At 34.5% G+C, this 22,524-nt stretch overlaps 3 protein-coding genes across 4 annotated transcripts; 1 reads left to right on the top strand and 2 right to left on the bottom strand.

The window, feature by feature from the left end:
* Positions 1-3,123: 3,123 nt before the first annotated feature.
* LOC105132959 (mannose-1-phosphate guanylyltransferase 1-like) lies at positions 3,124-6,733 on the bottom strand. 2 transcript variants are annotated; one of them, XM_011036748.1, is made up of 5 exons: positions 6,540-6,733; positions 4,844-4,976; positions 4,496-4,558; positions 4,152-4,391; positions 3,124-4,048 (listed from the first exon to the last, which is right to left on the bottom strand). In XM_011036748.1, the coding sequence occupies exons 2-5, from the start codon at positions 4,952-4,954 to the stop codon at positions 3,377-3,379; spliced, it is 1,086 nt and encodes a 361-aa protein (XP_011035050.1). In that variant the 5' UTR covers positions 4,955-4,976; positions 6,540-6,733; the 3' UTR covers positions 3,124-3,376. The 2 variants fall into 2 exon arrangements, with proteins under 2 accessions (XP_011035050.1, XP_011035125.1); XM_011036823.1 differs by lacking the exon at positions 6,540-6,733 and adding an exon at positions 5,078-5,527.
* LOC105133084 (eukaryotic translation initiation factor 3 subunit G-like) lies at positions 6,341-14,554 on the top strand. The gene is made up of 3 exons (XM_011036936.1): positions 6,341-6,350; positions 12,598-12,947; positions 13,822-14,554. The coding sequence occupies exons 2-3, from the start codon at positions 12,605-12,607 to the stop codon at positions 14,358-14,360; spliced, it is 882 nt and encodes a 293-aa protein (XP_011035238.1). The 5' UTR covers positions 6,341-6,350; positions 12,598-12,604; the 3' UTR covers positions 14,361-14,554.
* A 271-nt stretch (positions 14,555-14,825) lies between these two features.
* On the bottom strand, positions 14,826-18,655 carry LOC105132873 (wall-associated receptor kinase-like 20). Its single transcript, XM_011036639.1, has 3 exons — positions 17,797-18,655; positions 17,596-17,655; positions 14,826-16,069 (listed from the first exon to the last, which is right to left on the bottom strand). The coding sequence occupies exons 1-3, from the start codon at positions 18,566-18,568 to the stop codon at positions 15,009-15,011; spliced, it is 1,893 nt and encodes a 630-aa protein (XP_011034941.1). The 5' UTR covers positions 18,569-18,655; the 3' UTR covers positions 14,826-15,008.
* Between the last annotated feature and the right edge of the window lie 3,869 nt (positions 18,656-22,524).

The raw sequence follows: 22,524 nt of genomic DNA, 5'->3' as shown, positions 1-22,524 counted from the left end.
ATGACATGCGGCAACCTATACCTATTTTTATGCTAGGTCATATTAGAAAATAATAAAAATTATATTTTTAAATTTTATCTAATAATTTAAATTATTAAATTGAGATAATTTTTTGATATGATATTAAAATTTTAATAATCAAATAATTATGAATTCAAATCTTACTATTTCTATTTATTTAATAAAAATTAAACATAAAATAATATGAATCCACATAAATTTTAAGTTAGGTTGAGATGATTTCTGAAAAATAAAAGATATTCATAACAACGTAATAAGGCATCACAAAACAAGGGTAAAGGTAACATAGATGGGAAGTGATGGAGGACAAAGATCTCTTCATCTATCAAACGGAACCAACCACAATTTGCATAATTTGGCATTTTGGTAGATGCTGGCTGCACTTCCAAATTGAACATCTTATGAGCACATCATCTCGTGTTAGTTTGTGTCATGTACTTTTAACTACGATAACGTAAGAAAATCCTTTCCTCTTATAATGGAGATGGTAACTGCACCTGGAATTGGCAGCATTCCAATCAAGTCAACTGGATTTGGTTTCAATGAGAGGAGCGGTAGAAGTGGTGGTGTTGGTAGTCTAAAGGACAGGAAAGCAAATGAGTGGTGTTACTGTCTGCCCATGTCATTCTGCATTCTAGAGTTACGAGGAAGTGGGAAAAATATCCTTTTCCTTAAAAGAAACAATTGAGTTTGCTCAAGACTTCACGTATAGTTATCAGGGATATCTCTGTAGTCATCATGCCTGTTCCCCAACCTCGTTGCTTTGTATGTTTCCAGGGAACGCCAATGTTTTATTTTCACGAGCTCGGTAATAACATGACTTCTACATTCTTTTTGAAGACTTGACAGAAAAAAAGAATGAAAAATTCCCATGTGTGCATGACTGCATTTTGAATATGTGCATATTGGCCTGCGCATGAATTCGAAATTTCATACAAAGTGGTCTCTGCTGCTTATATATTATGCTTCATCTCACTACTTGATGGATGTTCTGTTGTATTATTTTAGTGATCCATCATTTTTAGACTCTTCCTAAAATTTTGACCGTGTTTTGAATTCATCTTACTTCCAAAATTTTGACCGTGTTTTGAATTCATCTATTTGATTGCATCAATGGGGCTTGCGTGCTTTGAGATCGAAGAAAAACCTGCAGAATCCTGTCTTAGTGAGCTTATTTGTTGTTGGTGATTGGGTAACGATCTTCTCTCCTCCACTTGTGTTAAATTATAACTTTCACAGAAGCGAGTGTTTATAGCATGGTAGGAGAGACTAATTAAATACGACACTTGACACAGCACTGCCAGATTTTCATACACTATTCGTGTGGTTTCTCGGTACCGTTTGCACTTGATTTGTTTGTTCTTTTCTTAGCCAAAACAACAATGTATATGAACATCATTCAGCATTGGTCAATTTTTTGAAGATATCATGGTGGGAAGAATTCTCAAAATATCTGCAAAATCCCCTAGTTGTTTCAATTAATATCTTCATGGAAGCAATTTCTTTCTCTTCATCCTCCCCTTAAGTCACCATGCTTTTTTCTCGTTCACTTCGCCTTCTTCCTTGCCGTGCTGTCTCGCGGACATGTGAGTTATACATACCCATCAGTGGCTCGATTTTTATTCAAGTTACGATTCTCCCTGTTTTGTTTCTTCGGAGATCAAGGTCTGATAACTTCATTCTACAGAATCGAGTAAACTGTGCTGTAATAGTTAAGTTAAAAGTAGATTGATGGATAGTTAGAAGGCGGTATCCTAGGAGTAAAGAGGGTCTGGGTGGGTCATTCCTTGTTAAGTAAAACACTTGACATCTTATTAGGCCAATCACACTCATGGAACAACTTTCCAAGAAATATATAACACCAGTTTCAGTTTTTTTAGTCGAAGCTTTTGCGGTTCTTAATGCTTGATGAGGCTTCGGGATAAATAATTGCCTGTCCAAAGAACTGGCTGGATTATAACCACAGCAACTACCAATTTGTGTGGTTAACAGTGTTCTTTCAATTGGCATCTTCGTCCAACTGAGCAGTTTTGTGGCAATTATACGAGCGCGACTCCTCTATACAGGTGGCTACAAAATATTATGTGATTATATGGCTCTTAGGGAGTCTTTGGAGCTGTCGCTCAGGGTTCCATTCATACCTCTGAAAGCAACATTTCAGTTTTTTCGCATATTTTAAAGTCTTGGTCTGTGTTGGTCTCCTCTTAACTGAGAGCAAAATTAAACGAGAGAGTTCCTCTTCTAGCCAGCTGCTTAAATATTGGAAAGAGGAGGGTCTAAGATGAAAATTGTGGGGTTGTTTGAAGAAAATCTCAAAATTCAAAGCAAAAGTAATTCATTTACAATTTCTTGACCCAAGATTTTATTTGTCACCCATAATTGCGTAGCTACCTTGCACAGTTGTGCATTAGTCTACTTTGGATTTTAGAACCCGTAAATGGGGCAGAATGATGTCAGGAGCTGCACATGATTCATTTTCTAAGCAGGTCTAAAAATTTGTTGAGATTGCTATATCTCAACTCCCATCTGTATTTCTTGATCTCTTCCTTTGATAATTCATGTTTGAAAGACATGGTTAGGTACTGCTTGCTTCACATGGTACGCCTCTCTCGAGTCTCTGCAACATCATTGATAAAAGAATAGGTAGAGCATGCTCCCTCCAAATTATGCTTTCGGATTAGACTAGAGTAGTTAAATTGGGACAATTTTGTCAAGTGCTTGCATAGAAAATGCAATTTCTTTTCTCGTTTGCTATTCACATAGTTGCAATACACAGTTGCACCAAATGTGGCATGATTATAGTTGGGATCCCACGTGATTATAATTAATTGATGGCCGATGTGATACCCTCATGTAAAGCAATTAACAACACACAACTCCCTTTCACTTCGTCGAAAGGCAAGGACCCGTGACAGCCATTATTTTTCAGCCCACCGTACCCTCTTCAGAATTTTGCTCCAGAAAGACCAGCATTGCTACCAGTTAGGGACCTCGACGGTACCTCTCACAATCTCTTCATAGAAAGAGAAATCGTTCTGCAAGTTTAGGGGCCACCCATGTACAGATAATTGAAAAAAATCTTAAGCTGTCCAACGACACTGATTGACAAAACAAAGAGTTTCACTGGATTCTGTGAAACTGAAGATTTCAATTTTACAACGTTTTGGTTACATGAAAACTAAATAATATATCTACACCACAGAGTTGCACTTTCACACCATTTTCACATCTATGACAGACCTCCTCTTTCAGCAATCTAATTCGAACTCGAACTCGGAAAAACATTTCCAAACGCAATAACTTGTAACCCTCCCAAGGGCTTTAAACGTAGTCTGCAAATCCCCAACCCAGTCCCTCACATTACAATCTCTGGCTTCAAAATGCTCGATTTGATCTCTTTGTGGGGTAAAACCACACCTCCATTGCTGTAAATTTCGTCACACACTTGGACATCTTCTCCAAGGATTGTCATGTTCTCTACACGGGCCCATCTCCCGACAGTGGAGTGCCACCCGATGATACTGCTAGATATGCAAGCGTGCTTCTTGATGTAAACTCCACGCATCACAGAGCAACGAGAGAGTCTAACTCCTGACTCGACAATGCATCCTGGTCCTATTGCAACATCAGGTCCAATCAAACAACCCTCTCCAATCTTGGCGGTCTCGTCCACCAAGACATTTCCCACAATATGAGGACCAGTGGCCAACTTAGATGAGGAATTTTTTTTAAGGGAATCTAGATAGAGTCTTAGGCCTACAATATAGTCTCTTGGCTGTCCAATGTCCATCCAAAACCCTGGAAGCACCATTGCGTAGAGCTTGTTATCTGCTGCAATTTTTGGGAAGACCTCTTTCTCAATTGAGGTGGGCCTCAGTTCAATTCTATCAATAACAGATGGGTTCAGCAGATAAATCCCAGCATTGATTTTGTTACCAACAAATATTTTTGGTTTTTCCACAAATCTCTCAACTTTTCCCGTGGATTCTTCCATAACCACAACACCATACTTCGATGGCTCATCCACCTACAGTTTAGGGCGAAACGATTTTCAACATTTTCAACATTAGTTTAGCTCCACGTCTCCAAGGAAAACTAATGAAAATAAACTGATAACTAGTAGATGTTACCTTGGTCACCATTATGGAAGCCTCTCCACCATGGGCTTTGTGGAAATCTATCATTTGTTTGAGCGGGTATTCGCTGATAACATCACTATTGAGAACAAAAAACGGCTCGCCAGAATCATCGATTAGTTTGTCCCTTGCTAAGGCCAGAGGACCAGCAGTGCCGAGCGGCTCAGTCTCTTGTGAGCAAGTGATCTTAATCTCAAGCTTCGTCTCAAATTCCTTCAAGAAGTTGAGCATCACCTGCAGGAAAGAGCACAACCACCCCAGTTGGAACAATCTGTTAATTTTTAATAACAGTTGATAGTGGTGAAAAGGGGTTGGGAAGAAAAGCTGCTTATTCTTACCTCAGGCTGGTAGTTGATAGCCAAAACAACTTCAGTCACTCCAATAACCTTGAGAGCCTCTATCTGCAAACAATTAAAAAAGATCAATAAATGGATATTACACATGCATAACCAATTTCCAAATTTAGAAAATGTGCTAGACAGAGCATGGAATTGTTACGGCCCATCATACATGGGTAAGTGTCTAAATTCTTTTAGCAACTAGGTTTTAAAACAAGCCCTTTCTAAATCATGGCAATCAACGGATTATAACAATTGATTGCACAGAGGAAGGTAACCAGAAAAGTAGCATACAACATGAGTTCAATTATTCTTGTATCAACAAAGGCAATGCTAAAAAATTTATACCTGATGCAGGATCATAGGTTTGTTGGCAAATTCAACAAGTGGTTTAGGAACACTGAGAGTCAATGGCCTCAACCTTGTTCCAAAACCTCCAACAAGGATCAGTGCCTTCATTCTGATATGCCCCCTGCGTTTTCTGCAAATTACATGTTCAGAAACTAAGCAGAAGTCTAGCAAAGAGTAACAGAATACAATCTATGCCTGTTCTCTAACTGTGCTATGGCAAAACTGTCAAACCTAAACTAATAGGAACTAAATTAAGCTTGACACATTCATCCAGGCAGAAAGAGTAAGAAACACAAGTCCATCACAACAGTCAGAAAAGCAGAGAACACAGGACGCAGCTAAAAATTTAAACAAGTGTCATAAGATAAATCATAACGCTCAAAAGAGTATGCAAATCTGTCCAGATGAATTAGCTGGTATTAGCAAACAGCTTCCAGCTATACCACAGGTTGGAAATTTTAATGAGAACGAAAAAATTGATTTTATTTTGTGATCAATTTACTCCATATAGAACAAGGAACCTAAACCAGAATCTAGTAGACAAATAAATCCAAATCTACATGAACAAGTAAATGAGGAAATTTTAAGCTGCTTAGTCCATCTCTCCAGGGAAAAGATGCCTCAAGGCATTCAACTAAATCAAAGTCACAAATTTCCTTTTTTAACAACCGGACACAATATAGAGTCATGGATGATAAGTGCAAAAGATCACCCTGGAAGAGAACACAGCTTAAAGTCAAATGCCCTCCAACAAACAGAGCTGCCCAAGTAAGTCTTTGTTTTGCCATTTTACCTGGCTTTTTTAAGTGATGATAAGCATGAGTCACTATATTCAGTAGTTTATGATTTGTTACCATAAGGGGAAAAACGGGATGCATTTAAAATGAGTACATAAGAATGAGACGCCAGATGCGTTCTTTCATTTACTCAAAAACCCAATGCAGAAAAAGCGCAACATTCTTGTCCTTTATCAGCAATGAACGGACACAATAATGGATTTTTTTCCCTCCACAATAAAGGACAATTTGCAAACGTAGGGTCAATCTCTACCGACTGCAAAATAGACTTGCTACTGGACTAAAATAAAAAAGATCTTAACATCCTACTAATGAAAAGCCCTGGAAAATTTATAAAAAAAAAACTTATTTCACCATTCAACTCATCAACAAGCCTGATCTCCACCGATTTGGATGCATCATTGAGTGAAAAAGTGGACATCCCAAGAAGAAGAACAGAAATTTTAATAGGGATCCTCATGATGTCATAAAGACAATCTTTCAACTTGATTCTTTCTTGTTGAAGTGAATTTTGCGTTGAAACTTATCATACACGTTAAATAGTTCAAAAAAAGGACTCGATTTCACTAAAACAACAAATATTGATGTAATATAAACTGAAGCAATAAATATACACAAGATCTAAAAAAAAAATGAATTAACAAATTAATCAATCATAAAAATGGCTTTAAAAATTCTTTAAAAAATCAAACAAAACCACAAAAATCAGAATTGCAAGTACACCAAGAAAGAAATAAAGATAAATAAAAAACTAGCAGAAAAACAATAAAATAAAGTTAGATTATAGTCAAGACATTAACCACATTGCTTCATTTCACCGTAGATCAAGAGAACCACACCAGACCCAAACGACACCATAAAGCCTCAAAACGAGACAAAAACAGTAAAACGATTACCTTTGGCCTCACAAGATCCAGAATCCGAGTCACGAGAGCAAGAGCAGATTTCCGAGCAAGCGGGTCAGAATGGCGGGGACTGGGTCGACTCGGAAAGGTTTTGGCTCGCTCGCAGGCTGTTTTTAACGGTCGGTGACGAGGAGGTGTCCAAGGCTGAGCTGTACAAAAGGCAGCTTGGTTTGATGGGTTATTTATAGACGCAAAATAAAAGGGATTGAATTATTCAAATTTAATACTAATTCAATTTAAATTTTTAAACAAGTAACTTTCCTTTTAAGAAAATACTATTGGGGTCAAGGTTTTAATTTGGTGGAAGCTCCGGGGTTGTTTCAAAATTTGGCACCTTTTATGTTGTGGGTAAAATAGTACGTACCACAAGTCTATTTTTTGTATTTGTTGCTAATAAAATAATAAGCAGGATAGAGTTTTTTACGATACACTACACAAAAACGGAGGGGCAATTTGTAATATTATTGATTTACTTATTTATTTATTAACAAATGATGTTTGAAATACCTTATACGTAATTTAATTAAAAATATAAATCAGTCTAATTTATTATTTGATTTAGATTAATTGTTGAACAATCATTATATTTAACAATATGAACGATCAGCTCCGATTATAAAAAGTTGTATATTTGATTTTTTATCGTTTAAGAAGTTAAGCCTTCAATTTTCAGTATCTCCCCCTGTTTTTAATGTCCAAGTTGATAATAATTTGTGTATAAAATATTAGAACATATATGATTCCAAATTAACTACGAGTTGATTATTTCTTTAAGCATTATTTACGTGAATCATGTAAATAAGAAAATAGGCTCTTATTCTTGCTTCCTTTTTATTTTTTAGAATTACTATAGATTTATTGGGGATTCACCGATTCCCACTTCAGCTCTAATCTTCAAGCGGTGAGGAGACGGACCCGTATTTCTCACTTGTTCTTTTTTTATTTCTATATTGTTCCCGGCCGACAAAATAGAATGGTTTTCCTTGTGCGTTGATGCCGGTATCGGAACTAAATTTTAGGCCAACTCCCAATTACACCGAAGTAGGAAACATGCCAGAACCAGAAAATTCAACGAAGTAGCTTGACAGGGCAGAGCACTGAGCAGGCCTTGCTAGTAACGAGCGTTGAAGCCTGCCTGGTAAAGGGTCGTCGTTCATATCTACCGATGGTCACTGTACTGAATCATTCGATCCGAATATAATGGCTAGTCAATCACCATTACAAGTTTCCTAACTGAAAAGACTCATTTCATTCCCGGGAAAAAAAATTAAAGAAAAAAGGATCAGATCAGACCGTGCGGTGCCAATCATAAAACCCACCGTACTCCGTCCATTACTAACAATGCTTACTCCGCCGGGATTAAAGGGGCCGCGTGCGAGTTTTTCAAAAAAAAGGTGCGAAAGTTATCTTTGTTGGGAATTCACACAAAGTAGGTTTACAATATGCGCAAGTAGGTTTACAACGTTAGTGGTATTGACCAGTAGTCGCCGGAAGTCACATGGCCTCGCAATTGATTCCGTGGGCTAAGACTAGATCAAGGGGGTGGTAATTCACAAAAAGTAGGTTTACAGTATACGCGTTGACACTTTGTTGTACGGTTTCACCTTTGACGCAAGCTAGGGTTCGTTGTGTTGATAACTTCTAGAAATCGGGAGGCTTGAATTTACAAATATATCTACCTTGTTTTTATTCTCTAGCCTTCTTCTTCTTCTTGGATCTTGAAATCACAATTACGTCATCTTTACGAACTGACATCGTGTTAGAAATAGAGGTCTGCTTTATCGTATTATCGTATGATCAGATCTGTTTACGTGTGTCATCTGTTGGTGGTGGGATTGTTGTTATTGTTATTTTTTAAAATATTTTTATTTAAAAATATATTAAAATAATTATTTTTTATTTTTTAAAAATTATTTTTTATACCAATACATTTAACTAATCTAAAAATATTTAAAAATTATTAATTTAAAATAGAGGAAATTTTAAAAAAAAAAAAACAGAATTAAAATTCATGTTATATATTTTTATAAAAGAATATTTTTAAAAAATAAGCCACATGAGACCCTTGATATTAAATGCACGTGGAGTGTACGTGTTTCTGAATACAAATCATGACCTTTTTTAAAATTACGACTCTTATTAAGCTCGGGTTATCACATGGAAAAAGGATGTCAACTATCGCTGCTTAAATTGTTTAAGGGAGAAGATGGAAGTGATGGAACAATCTCCCTCTTTCATTGTCGGTGATTTTTTTCTATTCCTTAACTTCTTTGCATACATAATCGCGCATGTTCATTAGAAGTACAGTGGAATTATTTTCCGGTAAAGATACTGTCTAAGTTTAAGTTGTACTGCCAGATGATACAAGCTAATTTTGATTTATAAAAAAAAAAAATAGAAATAAAAATGGCTGGGGATGGGGTTAGCTTCCAGAGGAGGCAATACTGTTTGAGTAAGCTCAGAAAGGTAGCCCCATCATCACCTCGATGCTCACGAGGAAGCTGGTGATGATTAATTGATCAGTAAAGTCTAAAGACTAACTGCTGGACGGTTCAATTAGTCCTATATATGGTTGCATGGCATTTGACCAGTTTAGGAGTTACGCCGAGTTTGGATCCAGATTATGATTGATTCAAAACTGTAACTACATTTCTAGAAATTTCTCAGGTACTGTCTCATCCAGGCGAAAGGAAAATTTCCAGAGAAGCAATTTAAGTAGAAAAGCACTTTGGATCAATTTAATGTACGAAACATCATTTCTTGTACTGAGGCGGCAGAATATTTATAATAAACCTTTTACAATGTCCTTAAAAGCAACTAAAAGTTTGTTGTTTAATCAGCGCTACCCGTGGGTTGTAAATTTGTTGTTTTAAAAAATAATATCGATATGTAGGTTATTTTAACATGTTTTTAATATAAAAAATGAAAGGTCTAAATTAAAACATTTATAAAAAAATTTAATTAAATAAACAGGTTAATATCTATATATATAAAATAAAATCATTAACAATAATTAAAGAAAATAAAAAAAAAATAAAAATTAAACATAAATCAAGATACTTAATCACATGAAATGAGATATTTACCCAACTATGTTTTTATAAATCAAGATACTTAATCACATAAAATGAGATATTTACCCAACTATGTTTTTCTAAATTTGTTTACTTAAATCAATAAAAAATAATTTAAAAAAAAACAAAAATTTTTAAAAAACTCGTGATCTAAAACATATATTATGCAAGGTCAAACATATCGGAAATATTATTTAAAAATAAATCATTTTTATTTTGAAAAATAGATTTCATTTGTATATAAAAATACATATAAATAAAATAATATCTTCAAAAATAAAATACAAACAAAACAAGTTTTTTTAAAAAAATATATTAAAAAATATTTGCAACAAAACTTATGACTTCAATTATAAAATAATAATAAACTCGTAAAAAAAAATCAAAGATAATCACAAACCATTTTGTTTTTAAATAATAACAATGTAGAATGGTAACTTTATAAAACAAAATGAGATAGGAGTGGAAAAAATGTGAATGATAATAATTTTTTAAATTTATGAACCGAGTTATTAGATCAAAAACGCTGTGAATAAAAAAAATATGAATCTTAATCCCCAATAAATTAAATATCAAAAGATGTGATCGAGAAAAAAAATTAATTACACCAAATGATGTAAAAAATACAAATGAAAAATAACTTGAACAAGAGGAAAAACAAATAAAAAAACAAAGGTTAAGCTGAAAAAAAATAAAACAATATAAAATTTAATTGAATGATAAAATTGAAAGTCAATAGAAGTTTACAAAAAATGCCACTAAAAAGAAATAAACATAAAAAAAAGGAAATAAGAGAAAAAAAATACTCAATTAAAAACAAATAAAACTTTCAAAAGAGAGATAAAAACATAAATAATAAATCAAAAGAACCATGACTGAAATTTAAATATAAAAAACAAAAACAACAATTATACAATTATACAATCTTCCTAGCACAAAATATAAAAAAAAGGAGAAAAAAATCATTATTTATAAATTGTCCATCATCCGTAATCACGCACCTCACTTGGAGAAAAAGAACACAATGTTGCTTCCAATGACGTGATAAAAATATAGGCCTGGCCATTAGGTGGCATTTCACATGTTGCTCAGATAGCAAAGATACTATCACTTGTTGGTGTGTAGTTAGCATATACTAGCAATTTTTTAAAATAAAAAATAAAAAAATCAATATATAAATATCAAAATACCCCTTATGCTCTAGAAATCATAAGTAAACATGTGTGAAATAATAATAAAAAAAACTAAATACATAACTTAAATTTTGTCTTTTACAAGGGCAAATATGTATTTTTAATTATAGCCTATTCAGGAAAAAAAACCCTAGATAAACAACATCCTTTTTTTTGACCTTGGGATAAGGAATTATTTTAAAATTCATGAAATAATAAAAAACTCTTGGTTAATAATTTTATTTTTTGGTGACTTCAAAGTTAAAGATTTGTTTTTATTATATATTTTTTAAAAAAATCAATATATCCTCAAATAATCTTTTATTTACCCATGAATCTTTTAAAAAAACCAAACTACCCTCAGCATAAAAAAGGTCTATTTTTTCAACACAAGAAAAAAAAAAAAAGATAACTTTACTATAATAATTAACAATACTCTAAAAGGTGCTGGGAAAATATTTTAGTTTCTCTACCCCGTGTATTTTTTTTTATTTGTTTATTTTTTAATTTTTTTGGGCCTTGCATGTTTTTTTTTCAAAATTGTTTTTTTTTTTGTTTTTGCATTTTTTTTAAATTATCTTCGTCAATTTTTTTAATAATCTCTAACTTTTCCCACGTATTTTTTTCTCCCTCCCCAAAAAAAAACTATCTCTGTTTTTTTTTTCCAATTTTTTGTGTTTTTTCTTAGAGGTTTTTTTGTTGATTTTATTTTTTTAATATGGAGCTAGTTTAAAATTTAGTTTTGTAATTTTTTTCTTTAAAACGTTGTGGATTGCTACAATGTTTTTTTACATAATTTTTTATATTTTTTATGATTTTTTTTGTTTTTTTTTCAGAATTGTCTTTTATCAATTTGTTTTTTCATATTGAGCTGGTTGAAAATTTAGCTTCATAGTTTTTTTTTTTTAAATCATGGATTGCTATAATATTTTTTCATATAATTTTTTTGTTATGATTTTTTTTAAAATTATCTTTATTTATTTTATTATTTTTAATATTAAACCGGTTAAGAATTACAACTTTGCTATGGTATTTTCCTCCATGATTTTTTTCTTTTGTTTTTTTTTCCTATGATTTTTTTTTAAATTTTTTTTGTTCAGTTTATTTTTTAAATATTATTCTAGTTAAAAAATTAGTTTTATATTTTTTTCATAAAAATATTATAAATTTCAACAATTTTTTTATATAACTTTTTATATAATTTTTTTTATAAATTTATAATAATAAACAAACACACAGCAAGCTCTAAAACATCTAGTATACCATAAACTGTGCATAGTACACCAATATATTTTTTTGTTAATATTTTTTTAATTAATTTTTCACGAGGGGATTTATTTTCGTTAACCATATAATTCTATCTTCTTGGTAATTGAGAGAAGCTTTTTACTTCATCAAAATCGTTCTAATTCGGCATACTCCTTGTATAAAAAATATACGGGATATTCAATAATACAGAAATAATATTTATTTAAGAGAACAATCAAAATTCATGACCAAACCCTGGAAAATTATAAGATTTAAATACTTGCGATACTAGAGGAAGGATATTGGTTTTTATTCCCATCTCTCAATCCAATAATACATCTGCTAACTTGGAAGATCTTTTTATATAACCGACGTAATTCGGCGTCGGGTTCGTAATTTCCTCTTCGTCTTGTAGCTAGCCCATAACCGACGTCGCATAACCGCCCAAACAAAACATCATCAAAAAGCAAACCCTACTTGCACTTTTCTTGTTCAGACACAGCAGAAGCACCATCTCCAATCAAACCCCGACGGCCACCAGAAAATATCATTAACCTTAACCATGTATGTAGACAAATCAGCGAAGCCAAGCAAGATGCGTTGGGGTGAGCTAGACGAGGACGATGGTGAAGATCTTGACTTTTTGTTACCTCCCAAACAGGTGATTGGGCCCGATGATAACGGGATCAAAAAAGTGATCGAGTACAAATTTAACGATGATGGTAACAAGATTAAGATTACGACTACGACCCGAGTCCGCAAACTCGCTAAGGCTCGGTTGAGCAAGCGGGCTGTGGAGAGGCGAAACTGGCCGAAGTTTGGAGATGCAGTTCACGAGGATGTTGGGAGCAGGCTTACTATGGTTTCTACTGAAGAGATATTGCTTGAAAGACCTAGAGCCCCTGGTATTTCTTTTATTTCATTCTTTTTGGTTTTTATGCCTTTTGCTGTCCTAGTAGGTGTCTGCTTATGTGAAACTTGATTTTTGTCGCACGCTTGATTCTTTAAGGATTTGCATGTGTTTTAGTTCAGTTCTGGGTGGCCAACCAATCATAGATAAGCTTCCCAGCGAATTGTTTTCTCTTATTATGAATGCTAAGTAAGCTCACCGAAATTTGAGCTCTGCTGGTGGCATTTGATGGTTATGCGGAGTTCTAGTTTCCCTTTTATGCAACTAATTAATTAATAACGGTGTTACATTCTGATAGTTCAATCGATTACATTCCTGTATATAATGATTTCTCTACATATGTTTATATTTTACTGAAGTTCTGCAAAACTGTTCTGTTGGGTTTATTCATGGAGGACAATGCTGCCTTGAAATTGTTAATTTTTCCTGATTTTGCTAGAGTGTACTTGCTTTTAAAAGCTGTGGGGTTTGAACTCTTCGCAATGCATCAATGGATCTATTGCTGTCCTGATTCCTCTCCAAGAGAATATGTGTTATTGTCTGCACATTGGATTTTAGTGTTATATTACGTGTATAGTTGGATGCCTTGGAACTGAAATTGGCTTTCTGCTTGTTAATTTTATTAATGCTTTTTGCCTAGTATTCTGCAACCCTTATGCATGCAATAGTTACTTTTAGTTGCAAACCAAAATCATTGCTAGTCTTCCATATGTTTTACCGAGAGATGGTTGAGTTTGGAGAATTCTCATGTCTGGTCCTTAGATTCTTCTAGAGTGTGTCTGAAAGTCTTGTTTGTCAATGACTATTTTTTCTTAAAGTCTATGGGTTGGTTGGTTTTCCATTTTAATAATGCATTGGCATGCCAAAAGGTACGAAAGCAGAAGAAAGCAAGATAGCTGGAGATAACTTGGCTCAGTTAGGTAAAGGTGGGGCTGTTCTCATGGTTTGCAGAACTTGTGGTAAGAAAGGTGATCATTGGACATCACGATGCCCATACAAGGATCTTGCTCAACCAATTGAAACCTACATCGATAAACCTGCTGCAACAGAGAAAGCTATGGCTGCCTCTGGAGCCACCGAGGCTGCTTATGTCCCACCAAGCAAGAGGGCTGGTGCAGAGAGAACTAGTGGATCAGACATGAGGCGCAGGAATGAAGAAAACTCAGTCAGGGTTACCAATTTATCAGAGGACACCAGAGAACCTGACTTGCTTGAACTTTTCCGCACATTTGGTCCTGTGAGTCGTGTTTATGTTGCTATTGATCAGAAGACTGGTGTCAGCAGGGGCTTTGGTTTTGTGAACTTTGTAAGCAAGGAAGATGCTGAGAGGGCAATAAACAAGCTCAATGGATATGGTTACGACAATCTAATCCTTCGAGTTGAATGGGCCACACCAAGATCGAATTAGACTGTTTAGAATTGCTGTGCATTTCTACTGTTAAGCACAGTTCTAGGCCTCCTAATATTGTCTTCCTGAAGAGTGCTTCTTGTTCTCCATCAACCTTGGGATTTTATTATCAGATAAGAGTCGTTTAATGTTCATAACTGGATTTTGATGTTCTTTGCTCTTATTGTTTCTCCGTGAATTATTTTTTAACAAAATGCCGAAGAGTAAATTTTTTAACAAAATGCTGAAGATTAAATTGTCCATTTTTTAACAAAATGGGATTTTATAAACTAAAACGAGAGAGTGATAGTTGAAACTGATTTTTTAAAGTGATTTTCTCCTGAAAAACCATCATTTTTTTTAAAAAATAAAAACTCAAAAGCACTCAAGTCTCAAAGCAAAATAGTGATCAATGTGTCTATGCAGTGTTTTGGAGTTAGTGATCCATTTTCACTTTTTTTTGGTTTTAAATATCAAGGATGCATGTATGTTCATGATCACATCTTATTGTAATTACATCCATATACATATAGGGCAAAGCGCCGAGCAAACTCAAGCTAGGTATAGTAATATCCATTCCACAAGCACATCATATTCTGATCATTCAAGTCATCAATCCCCATATTAGAGACCCGATCCTGTCTCCAAATGTTCTCTGCATATTGCCAGCTAGTTTTCGACCTCCCTTGCTGTTGTAATAGTCGTAATGTACTCAATTTCCTCAGCAACTTCTTTCATAGAAGGCCTATTCTGTCTCTTTTCCTCTATACAACTCAAAGCCAGAAATGCCAATGCCTTAACGGTCTCAAGGTGCAGAGAGCTCGCCTTCACCTTTAGCATTGGGTCTATCACGTCCATTAGCTTTTCCTCTTCCATCATCCTCTGCACATAAACTGCCAGGTTTATATCATCTTCCGGTCTAGTAAAATCTAATGCCTTTTGAGAAGTCAGTAGCTCCAACAACACGACCCCAAAACTATAAACATCACTCTTATCAGTCAACTGATATTTCCTGTAATACTCAGGATCGAGATACCCTAGAGTGCCTTGGGCACAGGTTGATATGTGAGTCAAATCACTATGAGCTAACCTTGACAATCCGAAATCCGAAACTTTGGCATTCAATTTCTCATCGAGAAGTATATTGCTTGACTTGACGTCTCGATGATATATTGGAGGAACAGCTGAGGAATGCAGGTAAGCAAGACCATCAGCAGTATCATGAGCAATTTGGAGGCGATGTAACCAAGACAGTTGGCTTTTTCCATCAGGTTTTAGACCTTGTAGACGATCAAGAAGATTTCCATTTTCAATGTACTCATAAACGAGTATAGGTTGCTGAAGCTCCACACAGCAACCGAGCAAGCATACAAGGCTTCTGTGATTGACTTGGCATAGAATTCGGACCTCATTGAGCACCTGGTCAGTTCCCTTGGTGTTTCCAAGCTTGGCACACTTGACAGCTACTACTGTGCCATCATCAAGAATGCCTTTAAAAACTTCACCATAGCCACCGGCTCCTAATAGGCGGTCTTTTGAGAAATTGTTTGTAGCCTTCTTGATCTGTTTGCCTGTGAAGATTTTTGCTGCTCTGCTTCCACCCGCGTTCAGGATCTCTTCACGTTCTCTAGCCAGGCGTTCTTGTGCTTCTTTGATCCGTCTACGGCGTTTATAGAGCAGGACAGATATGACGATTACCAAAAGAGTCAAACCAATCCCGGATGTTAAACCTATAGAAATTTTTGGGTTTTGTTAGACATAAATAAGAGAGAGGAGAGAATGGCTCTGGAGCTTTATAGTATAAAGAATCCTCAGCAAAAGCAATTAACAATCACGGAACAGACAAATGAAACAAAAAAATTAGTGTCCTGAGGTCTTCATCTCCCTACTACGGTTCGGTGTCTCCCACCCTTCTACACAGGAAGACATGTCTCCCATTGGGGCCTCCCTCTATGGGTTCTTGATGCCATACCACTAGCATCTCAGAACCTTTGTCCATCGATGTGTTAATGCTTTGCATCAATCTAAGCCCCCATTAGCCATTTCCCTGTTATTTTGCAGCTTATGATCAAGAAGCTAATTTTATTGGTGCTCAACTGCCTTGTAAATTGTTATGAGGGTGGCAAGCATGGCTACGTGTTATGTTAACATTTGAAGAAAAGGAGAGAGTCCGCTACACGTAGCAGGAGAGTCGGAGGGTTTGATATCCTGCACGTCAATTGCTGAAAGAGTTCATGGGATGGATAGCAAGGCAACTGTTCCTTTCTACAATTTTCCATCTTGCTTCTACAATGTCGCCTCCAGCCGTCACGACTGAGGCCCGATGGGCTGTTTTGACTTTTGAACCCGCAAACAATTTTTTTTTTTTCCTAATTTTTTTTATAACCTTAGAATGCAGGCGTAGTTTGGACTGGGAGGCTAGGATCATTGTCGGCGTTATTCAAATGAAAATTCAAAACACGAAAAGAAAACAAAGAAAATGTTAAAAGTAGTTTTCTTTTGCCTAATTATGATCAAAAGTCTTGGTACCTGCTTTTTAAATGTTTTTTATTTTAAAATTAAGTATATTTTTTATATTAACTTATAAAAGGATTTATTGCAAAATAATAAGGAAACTTAATTTGAATTAAAAAAAATATTTTTATAAAACAAAACCAAATGTCAATCAAGAAAAGAGGGGAAGAGGAAAGGAAAAATAACTGCCAAGACAAGACATGGCAATAGTTAAATCAAGGTAAAAAAAAGGTTGCAAGTGGTGTTTACCGGTTTACGAAATTTGAGTGAAATCATTCCTAAATATTGCAAATCATCAATTGAGATTATTACAGCATCTTCAACCAAGCAACCAAGCAGCTAAAAGAATAGCAGCAAAGATAAAAATATTATATTTTTATCTTTTATTTATAGCTTTAATAATTCTAATGGATAAACTATATGAATAGCTAAAATACCTATTTTTATTTTGAAATATTATTTCTACACTTCTTTATAGAAAAGCTAAAGGTAAATAAAAAAATATGTATTTATTGAAAGGACATTATCATATTATATAAAAAATAACTAAATTAGTTATATAATTAGCTCTTCTAAAATAATTTTTTACCATTCAAATATATATATATATGTATATATATTATTAAAAAAATTATTCTATCAATTTGACTATTTAACGTAGCATCTCCCGTTTGGCTATTTACTGGAGATGCAATTATTACAGTAACTAGTCACACATCTAGAATAATGACAAGAGAAGTACCAGCAATGAGAGCAGTCTTTGTTGATCCACCACAACTCCCATCATTTTGACACGTAGCATCTGCACAAGTATTCAAAATTACACTCTTCAACCAATCAAACAAAAATAAAATAAAATCAACTATTCAAGAGTAGAACTAGACTAAGGATTTGCAGGTTCCACAACACAATCCAAAATGACTCAGGGCACAGGCAAACTTACCATGAACACAAATTCCTTGAATCGGATCCCAGTGAAGTCCACCTGTACAGTAACACCTCCTGACCCCACTCAGATTTGCTGCGGGCGCACAAGTAGAATTCCCATCACAGTCAGCCTGAGACCCACAAACCGGTTCCTGAGGCAGCACCCACTTGATTGCCAGTCCCGGGTTAGACCACTTATCCACGGGCAAAACCGAATCCAAATCAACAAAACTAGTGTAAGCCCTGCACCCGGTGTCTCTTACCCTTATTCTATGCGCCGTCGATGACCCGCCTGCCCCAAAAGTACAACAAATAGGAGCAGCTTGACAAGGAGCGCCCCCTTTGGTACTATTAACGTACACGTGACACAAACTGGTTGAGGTACAATTCAACGGTGATCTAAGCAACGACTCCGTACAGTTCAAAAACATGATGGTGTTATCACCTGTGATGTTAAAAGGTAAGCTATCGTTTAACGAGATACCTTCGTAGATGTAATCAGACGTGACACATGTGTTTGGTAAGAGACTGGCTGGTTGGATCACTAGCCGCTGGATGGATGGATTTATGGACATGATCGGATAGGAGCTGTTGAGTGTATCAAACAAGAGGGAGCCTGAATTGCACCTGATCTTGTATTGTGGATCCCCGCATGTAGAAGCAGTGCTAAATGGGTAGGGGACTGGGGTGGTGCCACAGTTGGGGCAGTTTTTGGCTGAGAATGTGCACATGGCGCATCTTAGGAGCAGGATCGCCGTGAGGAGGAGGCGATGTGGCGTTGGTTTCATTGTTTGGGAGATGATACGGAGGAATTGGGTTTCAAGGTTGTTTATGTGTTTGTGTTTTGGTGATGATCATTGTTATAATATGATAATTTTTTTTTTTGATTTACGTGGGGTGTCCGGGTCAGCTTGCGCGCACCACGACTAATCCCCACGGCTCACTGAATATCCTGCAAACCTAGTAGGCATAAGGCACCGTGGGGGTGACAGGCGTGCACACTAGGACTCGAACCCAGATGCAGTGGAAGAAGCCCCTTCCACCACTAGGTCAAGCCCTATATAATTTGATAGCGTCTTGTGGCAGTGATTATGGGCAGATTTCGTGGGAGATTCTTGGTGGACGTCAAGTCCTATATAATTTAATAGCGTCTTGTGGCAGTGATTATGAGCAGATTTCGTGGGAGATTCTTGGTGGACTTCAATCGGTGTTATAGGAATATAATGTATTTTTTAAATTAAAGTATTTTTTTTTAAAATATTTTTATTCATCCATTAACATAATTAAAAAAATTGTCAACTTAACATTTTTTTAAACTAAATGTATTTTTAAAATAAAAGGAAGTTTCAAAAAAAAAAAAACAGTAACTAAATACACTGGCTTTTGTCTTTTTGTATAACATGTTTGACAATTGACTGTCGGTTTCATTAGTTGACTTTTTTTGTATTATTAGATAGATTTTTAGTACTTCTTCTAGACAGGGGCAGTTGAAATTGCGTTCGAAATAGTATTTTTTAAAATTTAAAATATTTTTTATTTAAATTTTTTTTTTATTATTTTGATATGCTAATTTAAAAATAAAAAATTATTTTAATATATTTTAAAAAATAATTACTATTACAACCTTAATCACCCTATCATGATTGGTTCAATCCTAACGCCACCTGTGCATGATAATTAGAGCTGTAATTAATCCAAGAATTCTTTGACAAAGTTGAAGGAGTGGATTAGTGGAGGGTGCCAAGCAAATAGTCTCTCGCAAACAGCAACTTGATGTTCATGTGCGCTTGAGCGCGCTCCCGATTGATGTTCAAGTGCGATTGAGCGCACTAGCAAGTGTGTTTAAACTGTGATTGTGGTTATATTTTTAAAAATTATTTTTAATATTAATATATTAAAAAAAATAAAAAATATTAATTTAAAATGAAAAAAATGAGATTTTTTAAAATTTTTTTAAAATATTTTTAAAATATAAAAACAAATATAAGACAAGTACTGTACGGGAAGCAGCTTTATCGCGCATGACCTTTCATTTGTTTCAAATTAAAAATTTTATTTGTCATTTGTCAATTAGGCTGTGTTCGTTTCGTCAATGTTAACGATATTGCGATAACGATTTGGGACTGCACAGGAAGCAAGGCTGGCGGAGTACCTGGCATGCTAACGGTGTTACCCAATAATTTCAACTTTCCATCAAATGAAAAAAAAAAAAAAACACTCATGAGAATTGTTGCACAAATGGATATTTAGGGAGGTGATGGTGCTTTCTATCACGATTTTTTTGTTCAAGTTTTTTGTTCTAATGAGTGGAGTTATTTCAATTTATTTAATATTCTTTCATTCTCGAAATGTACTTCTATAAAATAATTTTATTAGTGTAAATATATTACATGTTTTTCCTTTTGATTCCATCATATAAAATGATAGAAAATAACTAGATGAAATAATAAATGTCATTGGAAGGAGAAAAACTCAATACATTGAAAATAAAAACAATGCATGAGAAAAGCTCGAATTGTCTTCATCCTTTCCATGTAACATTGTCTCGTGTCTTTTAATTTAAAACAATATTTGAATGTTACCTTAAAAACAGGAGCTGGTGCTCTCTTGTTTATTTTTATACTTTACAATTTTTTTTAAAGAAATTTAATATTTTTTTTAAATTAATATATTTTATAAAAGAAATTTAATATTTTTTTAAATTAATATATTTTATATTTTTAGATCATTTTAATGTGCTGCTAATAAAAGTAATTTTTAAAAAATAAAAATATATATATTATTTTAATATATTTTTTAGTAAAAAAGAACCACAACTACAATTCTAAACAAATTCTAAATCAAGTGGTCAGGTAAGTTTTTAGGTTATAATTTAGTTAAATGAATAGCTAAAACTAATTCGAGGGACATGAATGAATAAATAAAAATCAAAGTGATGCTCTACCAAACTGGCATGATTCCCACGTCTTAGAGGCAAATAGGCATGTGCTTCGACCAGAGATGAATAGATTAAAACCGGAAAACTAAACCGAACTTCCATAACTTTATCAGTCTAGTTTTCAGGTTATTTGATTAAAAACTCGATAAATTAAAATAATTAAGAAGCCAAGTAAAACAAACTACTGAAGTTCTTTTCTCTCCCTCGCAATTCATTTTCTCATAAAATAATTAAAAATAATTAAATTACAAGATATTATTTGAAAAATAAGCTGAAAACTGAAAAACCAAATTGAATATCTTGATTTTCACAACTCAGTTTTTCATTAACTCATGAGTAAACCCAAAACTGAATCGGATTGCTATTGGGTCACCCTATCTTCGACAATCGTTTTTCTAAAGGGATTGTAAAATATTTACAGTATATATGAAATAAATAGTTTATGCAGGATGAGTAATCTTGGCCCTCTAGAAGAAAATTTTATAATCCTAGCCCCGCCTAAATAAATTCCTGACTCTGCCACTACCTCCAAGTTCATTTTACTAGTTGAATTCTGCTTTGACTTTGATTGGCGTCTCTAGGTAAAGCCCACTTTCTAATCTCCCTGCAAGAAGGATTCTATTCATATCCCGTAAGATATACCTTACCAGCTCATAACCCTGTAGCTACTGTTGCCATAGATAAAAAATAAATATTTATAGGTCAGATCCAACAGCAAAATTGTAGACAGGTAAGATCCAACTAGGAAAGTTTTTAGAACAATTAGTGGCTTCTTACGTGTTTGACATTGCTATAGTTTGGTATTGTGGTAGTTTATGTTATTATAGTTTTAAAACATAAGTTTAATTTTTTATATAAATTATTGTTTTTTCATAATCAAGGTTTTAAAGTAAAGTTTTGACTAACCGGATAATTTCAAAATTTTAATTTAATACTTTCAATTCTTTAGTTGCCACAGCGAGCGAACCTCATCAGCCGACCACACTAATATGGGCCAGGAGACTTCAAAGTCGTCTTCAAATAATAGCCATAATGTCAGCAGCTGCTATTTGCCAACAAACCTTGCCGGACACCTATTGTATGCCTTGAGCCAGATAAGGATGGACAAGAAGCGTCGAAGTAGGTGGTGAACACAGAAATATTAAGATTCTTCCCGTGAAAAGAACGCCCCCCGGATTCAGCAGGACGCTATTGACATTTTATCCAAGAACACGCTAGATGGTTTTGACCTTTAAACTATCACCACGATTCTCAGATACCAAGTTTATAATTTGAGGCCTACAAAGTGCGGTGGATAAGAATTTATGAGACCAAGGTAAAATCGTACATTTCACGAATTTATTAAAATCCTTTTTGTTCCTGATCAGGAATTATACGTGTGAACTTGATCCTCAGATAGCGAGCCCGAATTTCTTTATCATGTAAGGAAAACAAAAGGTCATTTGAACAACCCTTTGCTTCAGGGAGGCGACAACATCATAAAGCTTCCCATTTAAAGTGTTTTAGTATTTTTAGGAGGTCAGGAAAGGCTTATAAATTGAACGTTTCATCAGTCTCCATCCCCATGGGAATTTTTTCAAGCCTGGTGCCCATGTTCAGATTTCACATCTCAAAGAGAGAATGCAAACTGAGACTCTTCTAAGAAAAGTAACCCTCGATGGCACAATCACGGGCAAATTCATGGAAAATCTGAGGTCACAACCCACTTACGATCACCAGAAAATGAATGCTGCAACTCGTTCGTTTTTGGGTATCCAAAACAGCACCTCTTTTCGCTTTCATCAAGCGCGGTTTTAAAACATAACA

Source organism: Populus euphratica, unplaced genomic scaffold (assembly GCF_000495115.2).
Source record: "Populus euphratica unplaced genomic scaffold, PopEup_1.0 scaffold1.1, whole genome shotgun sequence".
NCBI classification, from domain to species: Eukaryota; Viridiplantae; Streptophyta; class Magnoliopsida; order Malpighiales; family Salicaceae; genus Populus; species Populus euphratica.
Note: the sequence above shows the minus strand (reverse complement) of the source record. Positions and strands in the feature narration are given on the sequence as shown.